Raw genomic sequence first — 12,616 nt, 5'->3', positions numbered from 1 at the left:
TTGCTGCCAAGGTAGTGATGGGGAGGAGGAAGAGGGGCAAAGTGCAGAATGTTGGGACACCCATAGCTACACTCCACCCCAATAATTGTTTGCCTTCTCTCCAACTTTCGTGTAGAACCTTGAACATGGCAAACCCAACCTAGTTCTATGAATCAAACTTACCACATTTGGGTTAAAAGGAGGGGTGAGTCTTTTTGCATTCAGGTCATCCCAGTTGATAGGAGAGAAGAATACATGGTTCTTGATTTCGATCTAAAACAGAAGAAAGGAAGAGGGCACATTTATTACAAATGCCATGATAAACAATAGCTCTGAATGACAGAGGCCATTAAGGTTAGTCTGAAAATTGCACTTATTGTAAACCTAGAACACATACCAGCAGCAATACTGCTAATGCTTTTGTATCCAGAGGTTCTTACTATTGATCTTTGCACATAATTTGTTGCAATTTCAGCCAGGTAATTACTTTACACATTATCCTACCTTTTATCAGGTAGCATGAATTAGTTAAATATGTCCTGACAATGTAAACTTTCTACACATTGTAGGACACCCTGCTTCAGGATCCTGCATAAAGATGTTTGAATGACACAGCAATGGTGGTCATGATGTTACTTACAAAGTCATCTTTGCAGCCCAGTCTCTTGGTTCGGTCCTTCTGCAGCAGACCCTCCAAGAGGTGCCTTGCAGAGTTTGAGATGTTGGGTTTCAACTGCAGAGGCTTGTTCAAGATATTGTCGTACATTTCTGCAGTGTTCCGGCTGTAGAAAGGTGGCTGCAAATCAAAACAAAACAGACCCTTTACACTTTCAGTCTACAGTGCATGCAGAGATAAGTAAAATATAAAACGCTAATCAAATTAATGTCTTTGCAGTAAATTTAAACTCCATGCCATTATGTCAGCATGTCATTAAGTATACAAGTATACTATTTAAAGAATTCCCTCCCCCAATTTACGGATAGTGTATGAACAAGAAGATCAATCACAATCAATTACACTGTTTAACTTACCAGTCCATACAGCATCTCATACAGCACAGCTCCTAAGCACCACCAGTCAACTGTTCTGTCATACGGTTGTTTGTGCAAAACTTCAGGAGCCAAGTACTGCAAAAGAACACATGGATTTGTAAGTTTTGGTTTGAAGATCACCAGACGTATACCAGAGTCTCTCCTCTCGAATTCTGCCAAACAAATGTGTGCTGCAAGATTAAAACAATCCCTGCGTTTAACTGCAGAAAAAAGCTTACATACCTCTGGTGTGCCACAGAAGGTGGAAGTGGTGCCGTTGGGCTCAATGTTCTCTTTGCACAGTCCAAAGTCAGTCAACACAATGTGTCCCTGAGAATCCAGCAAGATGTTTTCTGGCTTCAGATCTCTACAAAAGGGGTGAAAGACTCATGAGAAATAGAAACTTCAAATGCAAAAAACATCCATCATCATCTCCTGCTGCTTCTCAGCTGACAAGTAACAGAACAAAATTACATACATTGGAATAAAGTCTAAATCTTTTAAAGGACCAAGTTAAAAACCACATGCCTTCTAAGAAACTGAAAAGATTACAATTTGTATAGCAGGAGTCTGCATCTAAAAGTCGAGACCATGGCCAGCTAACTATAAATGCAGAAGCCCTAAATGCTACCCCACACTTCCAGTTGTGGATGCGTTTTGGCTATGTATAGTTCTTGCTATTTTTAATTTTTGGGGCAGATGCTACTTCCAAGTGAAGTGAAGATAAAGCCTGCTTCAACCTGCTGTGCAGTTTTTTTTTTGGGGGGGAATGAGTTTGCAAACTCACCTGTAAACAATGTTCAACGAATGCAGGTATCCCAGTGCACTTGCAATCTCTGCAGCATAAAACCGTGCTCTGGGCTCAAGGAAGCAGCGCTCTCTTTGGAGGTGATAAAACAGCTGTGAAAAAGGACAGTTTTTTTTTTTTAAGATTCTGTGCCAAGTCCTGGATACCAATATAAATAAGGAGCAACATCAAGTCTAAACTGCTGAAACAATCACAGGAAATAACCCACTGCTCCACTATTTTTTTTCCCTTCCCCAATTTTGGCAGCCAAGAGAAGGGCCCGCATTCTAGTCTGTCTCCCTCTTTCATCCAATATCCTGAAGTTTCTTTTTTAAGAACAAAAAAAAAGTACAGCTGCCACACTACAGTTGGACATGAGAGGATTTCCCGTCCTGTGACCTGTTATGTCTTACCTCTCCTCCGTTAATATAGTCCAAGACAAAGTAAAGCTTGTCAGCCGTCTGGAAGGAATAGTGGAGCCCAACCAGGAAAGGGTGTTTCACATTCTTTAAAAGGACATTCCGCTCCGACATTATGTGTTTCTCCTGCAAGAAACAGAAGTAAGCAGTTATGTAGGGATCTGCAAAAAAAAATAATACAACTTCACAAACACCTTTCAAAGCATCCAAGTGCATTTTCTGCAATTTACCTCCTTCTTCTTCAAGATCGCCTTCTTCTGCAAAACCTTGACTGCATAGAACTGGTCGTCGCTGTGGTGCCTTGCTAAGAGAACCTTGCCAAAGCTGCCCTTTCCAATGACCTTTAAGAAGTTGAAGTCGGAGGGTTTGGCGTGAGGGTTAGAAGATGGCCCAAGGTTAATCTGCTGGGATGGGCTGGGCTGCAAATCAGAAAGCAAGACAATGAGCAAAACATGCAATTATCACTAAAATACATTCAAAGGCACAGTTCCAAAAGAAAAAGACTTACAGGAGGGGAAGGGTTGGTGTTCATGAGTTCAGGTTCTTGAGGCTGGTTCAGATTAAGGATTGACTGGACCTCGGGGCTACAATAAAAAAAAAATAAAATAAGTTAGCTTTTCCCCTTCAGACCAAAACTAGGCAATGCACACAGCTCCTAAACATAAAGAGATCCCAATACCTTAAAAATACAGAAAATTACAACTACTGGAAAGTTCAAAATACTATCACTCCAGTCCTTAAACATGTATACAGAAACACGCGGAGACAAACCAGTACATCCTGTAATTCTCCCATTTCAAACTTCAGCCCACACCTAGACCACCTGTAGCGTCCTGCATGTTCTCCCACTTTGCAGTATCGCACTGTTAAAAAGTGCTTTAAGTAGCTAAAATCTTCCAGCAACCGTCAAACCATCAGCAGCTTGCTGCGCTAACAGAGTAACAGATCATTCTAGAAACGGCAGACTGGTTTTTATCTTAAGCACTTGTGCTGAACAAGAAAAAAAAAACTCACTGCTTGCAGGCGTAGGAGTTAGTAGCGAGCTTCTGAATGAAGTCATTGAGTCCCATTCTCCTTTGTTTCATAAATGCTGCAAAAAAAAGAAACATAAACGCATATCAGATAAACTTTCTTTCCACACCTTATTGAACTTTTACATTATAATTCCTTTGCCATGTCAAAACACTTACCAATAAGTATTGCAACCACACCTCTCATTTTAGGGTATGTTAAAGGAGCTGATTCGGTTTTGATTGTCATTGCTGTGCTTTTAGCGGCTGTATTTGTATTCCACAGAACCTGACCCTTGTTCCCACCACACAGTAAAGTGCTCTAACTAACGAGATTTTTTCCCCAACGGTATTTATACTTGGAGGGGAAGTAGGTGGGTGCGAACTGAGAAGTAACATGATTTTGCAGCTACGAATTTCCTGGGGCGTGTCGAAACGGTCAGACACTCGGTGCCTTGAGTAGATCAATCATTAAAAACTCCACCCAGAGCCGTCTGGCGTCACAGAAGAAACGCAACACACATTCAAACAAATAGGACTTCTTGTAAAGTACAGCAGTGGTACATTATGTGCAATGTCCGGATTAATGTTGCGAAACGTAAAACACAACTCATTGAATCTTTACGTCTCTGGAGATGTTTTCAAACAGTCTAAAAATCAGCAGCAGAAGAATCTCAAACTTGTTTTCTCTGCATACAATTTCCCTTTTATTTTTAACGTGCCCTAAACACAATACACAAAGTGCAGTTTATTGTTTTTTACGTCGCAAGCTGTTATTCTAGTTTGTTTTGGTTTTTTGTAGATAAACTTAGTTTTCATATGTCCCGTGGTGTCAAGATCTACATTATGTTGAGTAATCTCGAAAAACTTGACAATCGTTTTAAAAGTAGAATGTAAAACGCTCCAGATTATTGAACAGCAAATCTACAATAACTTTGGCAAACCCTTAGAAAAATGTTACAGAAAACGGTTTTCTGAATTACATATCAATTTGTCCTGAGAAATTTAATCTCAATCTGTTAGAGATTACTGAGTTTACAATGTATAAAGGAAGCCTTCTGTAAATGAAAAAGGAGAAAACTGTGGTGGACTGGTGTTCATACAGCCTGGATTTTAATTTCAACAAACGTTTTTGACTAAATTTCAATTCAGTTTCGGAAAACTGCTGTGAAGTACTTGACACGAGCCGACGAGATGAATCATAAATTGTTTTCTGCCTGCAGCAACCCTGAGTAACATCTTTAAACATGCATCCTCCAACCTCATAGAAAAACAGCGACTCAAATCCAACAGTATTTATTAACGAGAAAGATAATGAATTTTCTACATTAAAATGTAAATGTCCTTTACTAACACCTGTACGAAAATAGATCGATATTCCACAGATAATACAAAGTGTTTATTTTGCTTTTCAGATTGTTTTGAGATTGAGGTCACTTTGCCGGAAAAACAAAGCTATACAGTACTGTGGCTTCACTATTTACCACCACCCTCCATTCAGGCGATTCGCATTTTCGCAACGACGAAAATTCCTCTGACTGCAGTTAACAAAATAACCGCTAAGTGGGACTCCACGACAAAATTGCATTTACATGACCTGGTTTTAAAATGCATCGGAAATGTTCACCCGTAAATTTTTAAAATTCCGACATATTTTTCTCTGATCAAAAAATAGTTGTTACTAAATTCATCCATACCGTTTTCAGTAGCAGATTTCAGTAGCTAATTTAATGCTGACAGGTTATCCTGCCATCGCCATAAAACATAAATATATTGATGATTTTCTGCAAAACGGTAAATATTAGTGTAAATCCATGCAAAACGGTAAATAACTGTGGAGATCTCTACAACTATTTCACTTGAAACAATACCGAATGAAGTTCTCCACATGGTAGCCATTATTATATAAAGTGAGTTTCATAGATTACACTAGACAATATCGAATGAGCTGTAAAATACAATTCATGCTTTGGCCGCACTTTAATGAGCCATTTACGGTTTTAAAAAAAGACTATTACGAAAGTTCATACATTTCGGATACAAAATATCATACTAATAGTATCTACCATAGTTTAGCAAATAGACATTTAGCTGAGCTGTTTCTAATGTAACCGTTAAATTCCTACAAAGAAAATATTAAAATAAAGCACTACAGGTATAGTTTCGCTCTTCTTTCGATAACGGAAAAATATGCAAAATATACAAAACTGGAGGGTGTAAAAGGACACACTTCAGTACTTCGCCCGCAGATAAGACGTGGCACCGATTGCTCTATATTCTTCGTTTCGACACTTTGGAAATACCATGAAGAACTTTTACTTCCTTTCAAATTTAGTTTAACTTTGTGCAGCAAAGTTAAGAAAAACAACAGAAAAAGATGGTGACGATGAGAATTAAAAACGATCGCAAATTCAGACTGTTCAATTATATTCTTAAATCATGATATCTAAAGGCAAACCAATAAATAAACCAACCCTTTAGCTCTGCAGTAGTCCTCATTCTCGTTTATATTTCCACACTAAGGCAATACCCTTCTCCCAGCTCCTTCGATATCAGATCAGTTAACAAAGGAACACTTGCCTCAACCAGAACAGCTAAATATATCAGCCCAGACCCATAATCAACCCATATTTGCATAGATAAGAATACAGTGTTAAAATCGGGTCAATGCTAAATTACATGACTGCAGTGGATTCTGAGCCAAGACGCATTTGCAGTTTGACCTTAAACTTACGGCAAAGCTAAAGGATCTTGAGAAAGTCAATCAAATAATACATCGCTCACATTTTTCTGAACTTAAGACAAAACAGAGTTGTAACTCACATATCAATGACAGTGGAGAGGATTTCTTAAACTTGACCCGAAGCAGGCGGACGGACTCAGTGCTTGACAGGAACTTTTTTTTTCTAAGGGAATTTATGTTAAGAGTAGCATTCCTTTGCTCACTGTACCGGATACCTTAAGGCGGAGAGGCCCTGCCCAATCTTCATTTTCTAGCTTCTGGAAAATTTTCTTTCTGGAAGTGACTTGAGCAGTTAGTGCCAAAACAGAACTAGAAATATGGTCCGGGCATTAAGTCTCCCCCATACTACCCCCACCGCCCAACCCGGACCCCTGATGATAGATTAAATTAAAACATGTAATTCTAAGAGTCTTAGCCTTAAGATATTATTCTCAAATCAAATTAAAGCAATTAAAAGCAAAAATAAATCAGACATTGTTTATAGTACAGGTGAAATGTATAAAAAACGTCTCAAGCAAAATATACTACTCATTCTGAAAATGAGACAGGAATATTCATATTAGATTTATCTCGTTTTTGCCATACTATAGAATTCCATTTAATTTATACTCATATATTATAGTGGTTATTTGCATTTAAGAAGATAATTTTTAAATTTTATTTTGTATTTGTCAGACATTTAAAGGGAAGATTGTAAGGCTTAAATGCAATTACTGCTTCTGTCTTCCAACAGTGGAGTTAGAAAATGCACAAGATTAAAGTAGTTTTATTTGATGTGTTTTACCTAGAAGCAAGAGATCTCCAACTATTTATAGATTTTATGAGCCTTTTACCTTGAAATGTTCAGCCTCAGGTAGATCTGGAAAATTTCTCTGAATACAGATAGCTGTTGGAGATTGTCACTCTTTCATCTTGCAGGAGGAAGAAGTGGAAAATAGTTTGCATGGACTGTTCTTGGAGTTGATTATTAAGTCTCATTAAGATCAATAAACTCTGGTGTAAGCTATTAAGCATATGGCCCTGGTGTTTATACTGAAGGACATTCTTGAGTATTAAGTCCAAGTCATAACCTTGCACATTACATTATAAGCAACAGAGGTCAAGATTGCAATTAATGTTCTGTAATGTCATAATATAACAGAAAAAAACTCTACCACAGAAATTGCTTTCCAATTTGTAATTCTCCCACTGTGATTATTTTCACAGCTTTAATAGTTTTAGCTGTTGGGTATCAGCCCTCAAATGAGAGAAAACATGGACACACTATGTCAAAATTAAATGCAGTTAAGCTGTGTGTGTGTCCCGATGGCTAGATTCACTAGCGTATACAATACCGTCCATCTCTAACACTTACATATTCTCTTGTGGATTGTGATAATAGCTGTAACTCCATGATGGCCAGAGGAATTTTTACCCTCAACTATTATATTACAATGATATGCTTCTTTTAAGAAGTCCTAGACTGATTCTATTTTGAAGACAAGCATTACTTTTTCAATATTTACTGGCAAAAATATGCTTTCTTTTGAGTGTCTTGTCCTGAAATCTTATTTAAATGATACATTTTAACCCTCAACAGACAAGCATTTTTTAGTATAACAAAATTCCAATAATTTATATACATCTTACACTAATAAAACAGCAGCATTATCTAGAAATAATAGTAATAACCAGTTTTGAGTGCTATTCAGGCAGGAAGACAACATAATACCACAAGAACCTAAGGCCGGTTTAAAAAAGGAGAGGAGGCAATTAAGTTAATCTAGAGATCATTTGGCTGCTTTTAACAAAGTTATCTGAGGATAACATCCAGCTGCGTCTTAAAAATAATCTACTTCAGTAACCTGGCTGTGTAGCTTGTTCCAGACTCCCACAACCCTTTGTGTAAAGAGGGGCCCTCCTGATCTAAGTTTTTGTCCTCCAGTTTATCTCAATTCAGAAGAAACCCACTGGGTTTGTCTTTCTGGAATACTTGAATCAGGTCCCCAAGTAGCCTTCTCTGTTCAAGACTAAAAAGGGTCAGTTCCTTCAGTTTGTCAGCGATTCCTTTAGGTCCAGAGATGTATTAGTCTGCTCTTTTCTGAAATTATTCCAAAGCATCAATGCATTTTTTGTAGCATGGTGAATATTTCTTTTTAATGTGTTCAAACAATGTTTTTAACCATATAAGATTACATTGCTTTATTAGCCATATACAATTTCGTGCATAAGGGAATTTATCTTTTCACATACCCCAGCCTGCTCTCCATGAGACACACAGGCTGGGAGAGAAGCTTGGGGTCAGAGTGCAGGGTTAGCAATTTATATGGCATCCCTGGAGCAGCTGGGGTTAAGGGCCTTGCTCAGGGGCCCAACCAAGTAGGATTCCTCTGCTAGCTGCAGGATTTGAACCAGCAACCCTCCAGCCACAGGCACAGATAGCCTTAGCCTCCATGCCACCTCTCTGCTTCTCTTATATAACTTAACATTCTGTCTTTTGATTACTGCATTGTCTACAATATGTAAATTATGTGTCAACAGAAACATTCAGTATTTTCATAAGTACTTTTTTGCTACCTACATATCATACTCTGCACTTGTCTACTTAAAACATCATCTGCAAAGTACAGCATTTGCCTCATCTTGAATACTATATAAATCGTTTTGAATTTCCTTTGCAGCTTCTACAGTATTTATTAATCCTACAAGAAGCAACAACATCCATCCATTATCAGAAAGCCGCTTCTTCCTGGTAAAAGCTGAAACAACCCATATTCGACATAAGAGGCAAAGGAAATGGCAGTCCATCACAGAGCACACAGACTCAAGCATCATTTAAAGACACCTATTATCCCAGCCAGCACATCTTTAGAAAGTAATAGTGAACTAGAGCACCTAGCAAAAACCCACAAGAACACAAGGAGAATATGCAATCTCCACACAGAAAGCACTATAGTCCATAACTGCACCTAAAAGCCAAGAGCTCTGAGGCACCAGCTCTGACCTCCATACTGCCATGGCATTGACATCATGCATTGGTATCGAAATTTCAGAAACTTTCTGCCTGTTTTCAAATGAAGTAAACAAATCCACATTCTAATCCACATTGGGGAGCGAGTCATGATGGGAATATTGAGGTCTCCTTCATGTACTGTATGTTGTGCAAATCCACTTCCTTGTTCGGAATAATGTAATAAATCACACGAATGATTAATTTTCAGGTTCTTTGTCAGGAGTATTTGGTTTAATTTGAACAAAACTGAAGGTTTCGCTGCTAAACCAGAAGGATAACAATAAGGAATATAATAGACACGTCTGTCTCTGTAAAACGATGCACATGTAACTCATTCACAGTGCATGTTTTTACTCAGGCAAAAAAATCAAATATTAACATTTTGGAAGTTTAAGAAATTTCCTTTTGCTGACTTTAATTTTATTAGAGTAGGCCCTTGTGAGGTTTTTCTTTGGTCTTACTTTGAATCATTTATATTTTAGATAACACATTAACACATCTATTCTAGTTGCTCTGCACAGAAAAGATATGTAATATTTTCTCTTCGTATGAGACGAATTAAAAATGTATTTTAATGTTAAAAAGGCCTGAGGGGAAATCAAAAATGAGATTACTGAAAATGTACATTTGAACTGCCTACCAGTAGCCAATGAGCACTGTGTTAATTAAAACAGATAATGAACATTTGTGGTAACTGCTGTATTTTCAAATTAATATGAACCAGGCAAGATCAATTTTTCTTCTTCAGATGGCTTCTTTTTTGTCTTTCTGCATAAAAAGTAAAAAAAAATGATGTGTAAAATCTGAGGGTAATAACTTAAACGTAAAGGACAGTATCTAAACTTTTACTGTATCTGCATTTGTTGATATTCACAAAAATGGAGCGAAAACAGGAAATGGACAAAGCTCACTTCATCTTCTAGCTTTTGTACGTTTGCTGTTGTGTAAAGTAAGCACGTTTCTCAGGATGACAAAGCTTCATGTGCATGAATTGGATCCTTAGGAAGTGATGGGGTAGTCAGAATGACAGAATTGATCATTGTTAGCATTGAAAAGGACATAGAGAGCTAGATGGTAAACTGAATAGCAGAGTGTTAGCACATCTGATTGGATGCTGCATTTCAAAAGACTCTTTACTGTTGCAGGTTAGGGTCTCTTATTAAATATTCTGTTGCTCTGGGGTTTCTAACAAATTGTATTATGTGTCTGTACGTCAAGTAAATGTTTTTAAAGAAAATAAACTTTATTACAGCAATGTACACAACTCTTTCAAATCATACAATTCTAACAACACTGTTGTAAATATTACCAAGTAATAGTTTTATTCCATGCTGAAAACAACGTTTCGGCCGTGGAGCCTTCTTCAGGTGTGAGCTGTGTGAGCGGCCGAAACGTTGTGTTTTCTTTCTTTTCTTTTCAGTATGGAATAAACCTATTACTTGTTCCTTTGCAGCCTACGCATGCTGACGCAGCTACCCACCTGTAAATCATACCATTGTCACAATTCAAACATTTAAAAAAGGGTGATTGTCCATTATCGATCAATGTTTTTTTTGCAAGCGGTCGTTAAGGCTGGATTTGCACAACAAAGCCCCTCCAAGCCTTTCAAGTGTAACCACTTGCTGTGGTCCATTTCATGTCTCCAAAAACCTGTCCTGCCTTTGAAACTGCGATAGCCCAGTTATCTGTAGCAGCACAAACTGTAGGAACAGGCTTTCCCTCTTCAGCCACTGTACAGGGCACATGCGAGTAGATAATATGATAATGCACTTATGGGCAGCATGGTGGTGAAGCGGTGAGCATTTCTGCTTTGCAGTACAGGGGCCCTAGGTTCAGTTTCCGTAGCTATTTGTGTGGAGTTTGTATGTATATTGGCTTCTAGGAAAATTGACCCTGGGTATGATTGTATGTGTGCGGCTGTGTTTTCCCTGTGATGGACTGGTGTCCCATCCAAGATGTATCTCACATTGCACTCATTGCATTCTGGGAAAGTCTCTGGCTCCCCTACAGCTGTGAATTGGAGGAAGTGGCACCAGGGCCTATGCAGGTGAGCCTTTTAAGAAAAACATCATTCTCTGTCGTTGTAGTTTTTATATGTGGTGTCTCTTATTAAAGTGCAGTGTTAGAGTTCAGTTTGTGCCTCCTCACTGCTTACTTTTCAGCATTACTGTTCATCATCATCAATATAGTTTTTAACAAACAGCATTGCATTTTTCTTTTCTTATTTTCTGATTGTCTTAGATCTCTTTTTCCCCCCAGAAATAGTTTCCCAAATTTCAACAAAGCGAAATGTTGTAACTTAATATTCAATGAATTCCAAAAAGTAAGATCTATTTCTTTTTCATAACAACAAGATGTTTGCTTTCTGTTCTAGCTTTAAAATTGAGCAAAAAATAGACCTCAAATATTTCTTGAACTTCTCTTTAACAATACTGAACTCTTCTTGCTGTTTAAGAGTAGTTTCTCAAACTTTGGGATCCATACATTTGCTGTTTTTTTTTCCTGTTGAGTTTCACTTGATTGGTTTCAGTACCTCAACATATCAGAGGTTTTGCCTTTTTAACAATTGTGTTTCATGAGTACTACTCCCAGCCTTTCAATGGAAAAAAAACTGCAAAGGCTCCAGTCAAGCAACTTGTTAGCTCAACTGAGGATTCAGTTAAGTGTTGAGCTTGATGGGAATGATGAAACACTGAAAAGCATATTAGAGTATTATTAAATAGTGTTTACAAAAGACACAAATATTTCAGCCAAACAGGGTTTAAGTTTTTTAAAAAAACTTTTAAGGATAAGAATAATGGCAAGTGCAGTGTAGATAAGGCTAAATAAATATTTTATGTATGTTTTATGCCTATTCAATAAGGAAATATTTTAAATGAACTCTGTGGTTAGCACATGAGATAAGAGAGTATGATTTTTTATGATACCTTCTTTAGTTTGATTGTACTAGCAAACATAAAGTGTTTATCTCATGGTTATGACAGGCAGAGGTTTGTTTGTTAAAACTAAGTCACAGTCAAGACTTTTCTGTGACTTATGTGAGAATGAAATAAGCACTCCTAGTCCCAGTCTAGAAAGAGCAGCAGTGTTGTGAACCCAATGCATTTTCTTTCACTTTACAGTAAATGCTTTATTAACAAAACTTTGTTAAAGTTTTTAAATAAGAATAAAGGACTTTCCGTCCCTAAACAGATATTAGTGTTGTAAAAAAAAGAAAAGTCAAATCTTATAACAAGACCTCTTAACCACCCTGCAAATATATGTAATATAACTATAGATAATTAAATGGCATTTAAATAGAGCTATACAATGACATAAAAAATGTCTTATTAATCTTCATGGACTCTGTCACTTTATATCCAGGTGAAATCCCATAATATAGTTGGGTGTGTAACTACATGCATTATCTTAGGATCACTGTGCCAGCTGGATTTTCATCAGAGAAGTGATCAAAGTCTCTATGCCTGCTAGCCAAAAACAAATAGCTTAGGTTTTCAAACTTGAGTTGCTAACCAAATATTTAATTTCTGAGGAAAAATCTCTGTTACACTGTCTGAAATCATCTTTATATTTAACCTGACTTCATAGCAATAGCTTCATGCGTTCATGAGGATGAGGTATACTTTATCATTCAGGATCTCCATTTCTTTGGTA

At 37.4% G+C, this 12,616-nt stretch overlaps 1 protein-coding gene across 4 annotated transcripts in view; it reads right to left on the bottom strand.

The window, feature by feature from the left end:
* The window catches only part of sgk1 (serum/glucocorticoid regulated kinase 1), a 59,636-nt gene that overhangs the window by 1,426 nt on the left and 45,594 nt on the right, over positions 1-12,616 (bottom strand). The window contains exons 1-10 of one of the 4 annotated variants that reach the window (XM_088937686.1): positions 6,051-6,222; positions 3,232-3,307; positions 2,726-2,801; positions 2,448-2,636; positions 2,212-2,343; positions 1,799-1,911; positions 1,255-1,378; positions 1,012-1,107; positions 620-775; positions 163-252 (exon numbers count right to left, since the gene is read on the bottom strand). In XM_088937686.1, coding sequence (XP_088793812.1) covers positions 163-252; positions 620-775; positions 1,012-1,107; positions 1,255-1,378; positions 1,799-1,911; positions 2,212-2,343; positions 2,448-2,636; positions 2,726-2,801; positions 3,232-3,302 — 1,047 coding nt within the window. In that variant the 5' untranslated portion in view covers positions 3,303-3,307; positions 6,051-6,222. Of the gene's footprint in view, positions 1-162; positions 253-619; positions 776-1,011; positions 1,108-1,254; positions 1,379-1,798; positions 1,912-2,211; positions 2,344-2,447; positions 2,637-2,725; positions 2,802-3,231; positions 3,308-3,407; positions 3,589-5,701; positions 5,789-6,050; positions 6,223-12,616 lie in introns of those variants that run through there. The other 3 variants (XM_088937676.1, XM_088937667.1, XM_088937659.1) reach the window with 3 other exon arrangements.

Source organism: Atractosteus spatula, chromosome 2 (genome assembly GCF_055471065.1).
Source record: "Atractosteus spatula isolate fAtrSpa1 chromosome 2, fAtrSpa1.hap1, whole genome shotgun sequence".
Lineage (NCBI taxonomy): Eukaryota > Metazoa > Chordata > Actinopteri > Semionotiformes > Lepisosteidae > Atractosteus > Atractosteus spatula.
Note: the sequence above shows the minus strand (reverse complement) of the source record. Positions and strands in the feature narration are given on the sequence as shown.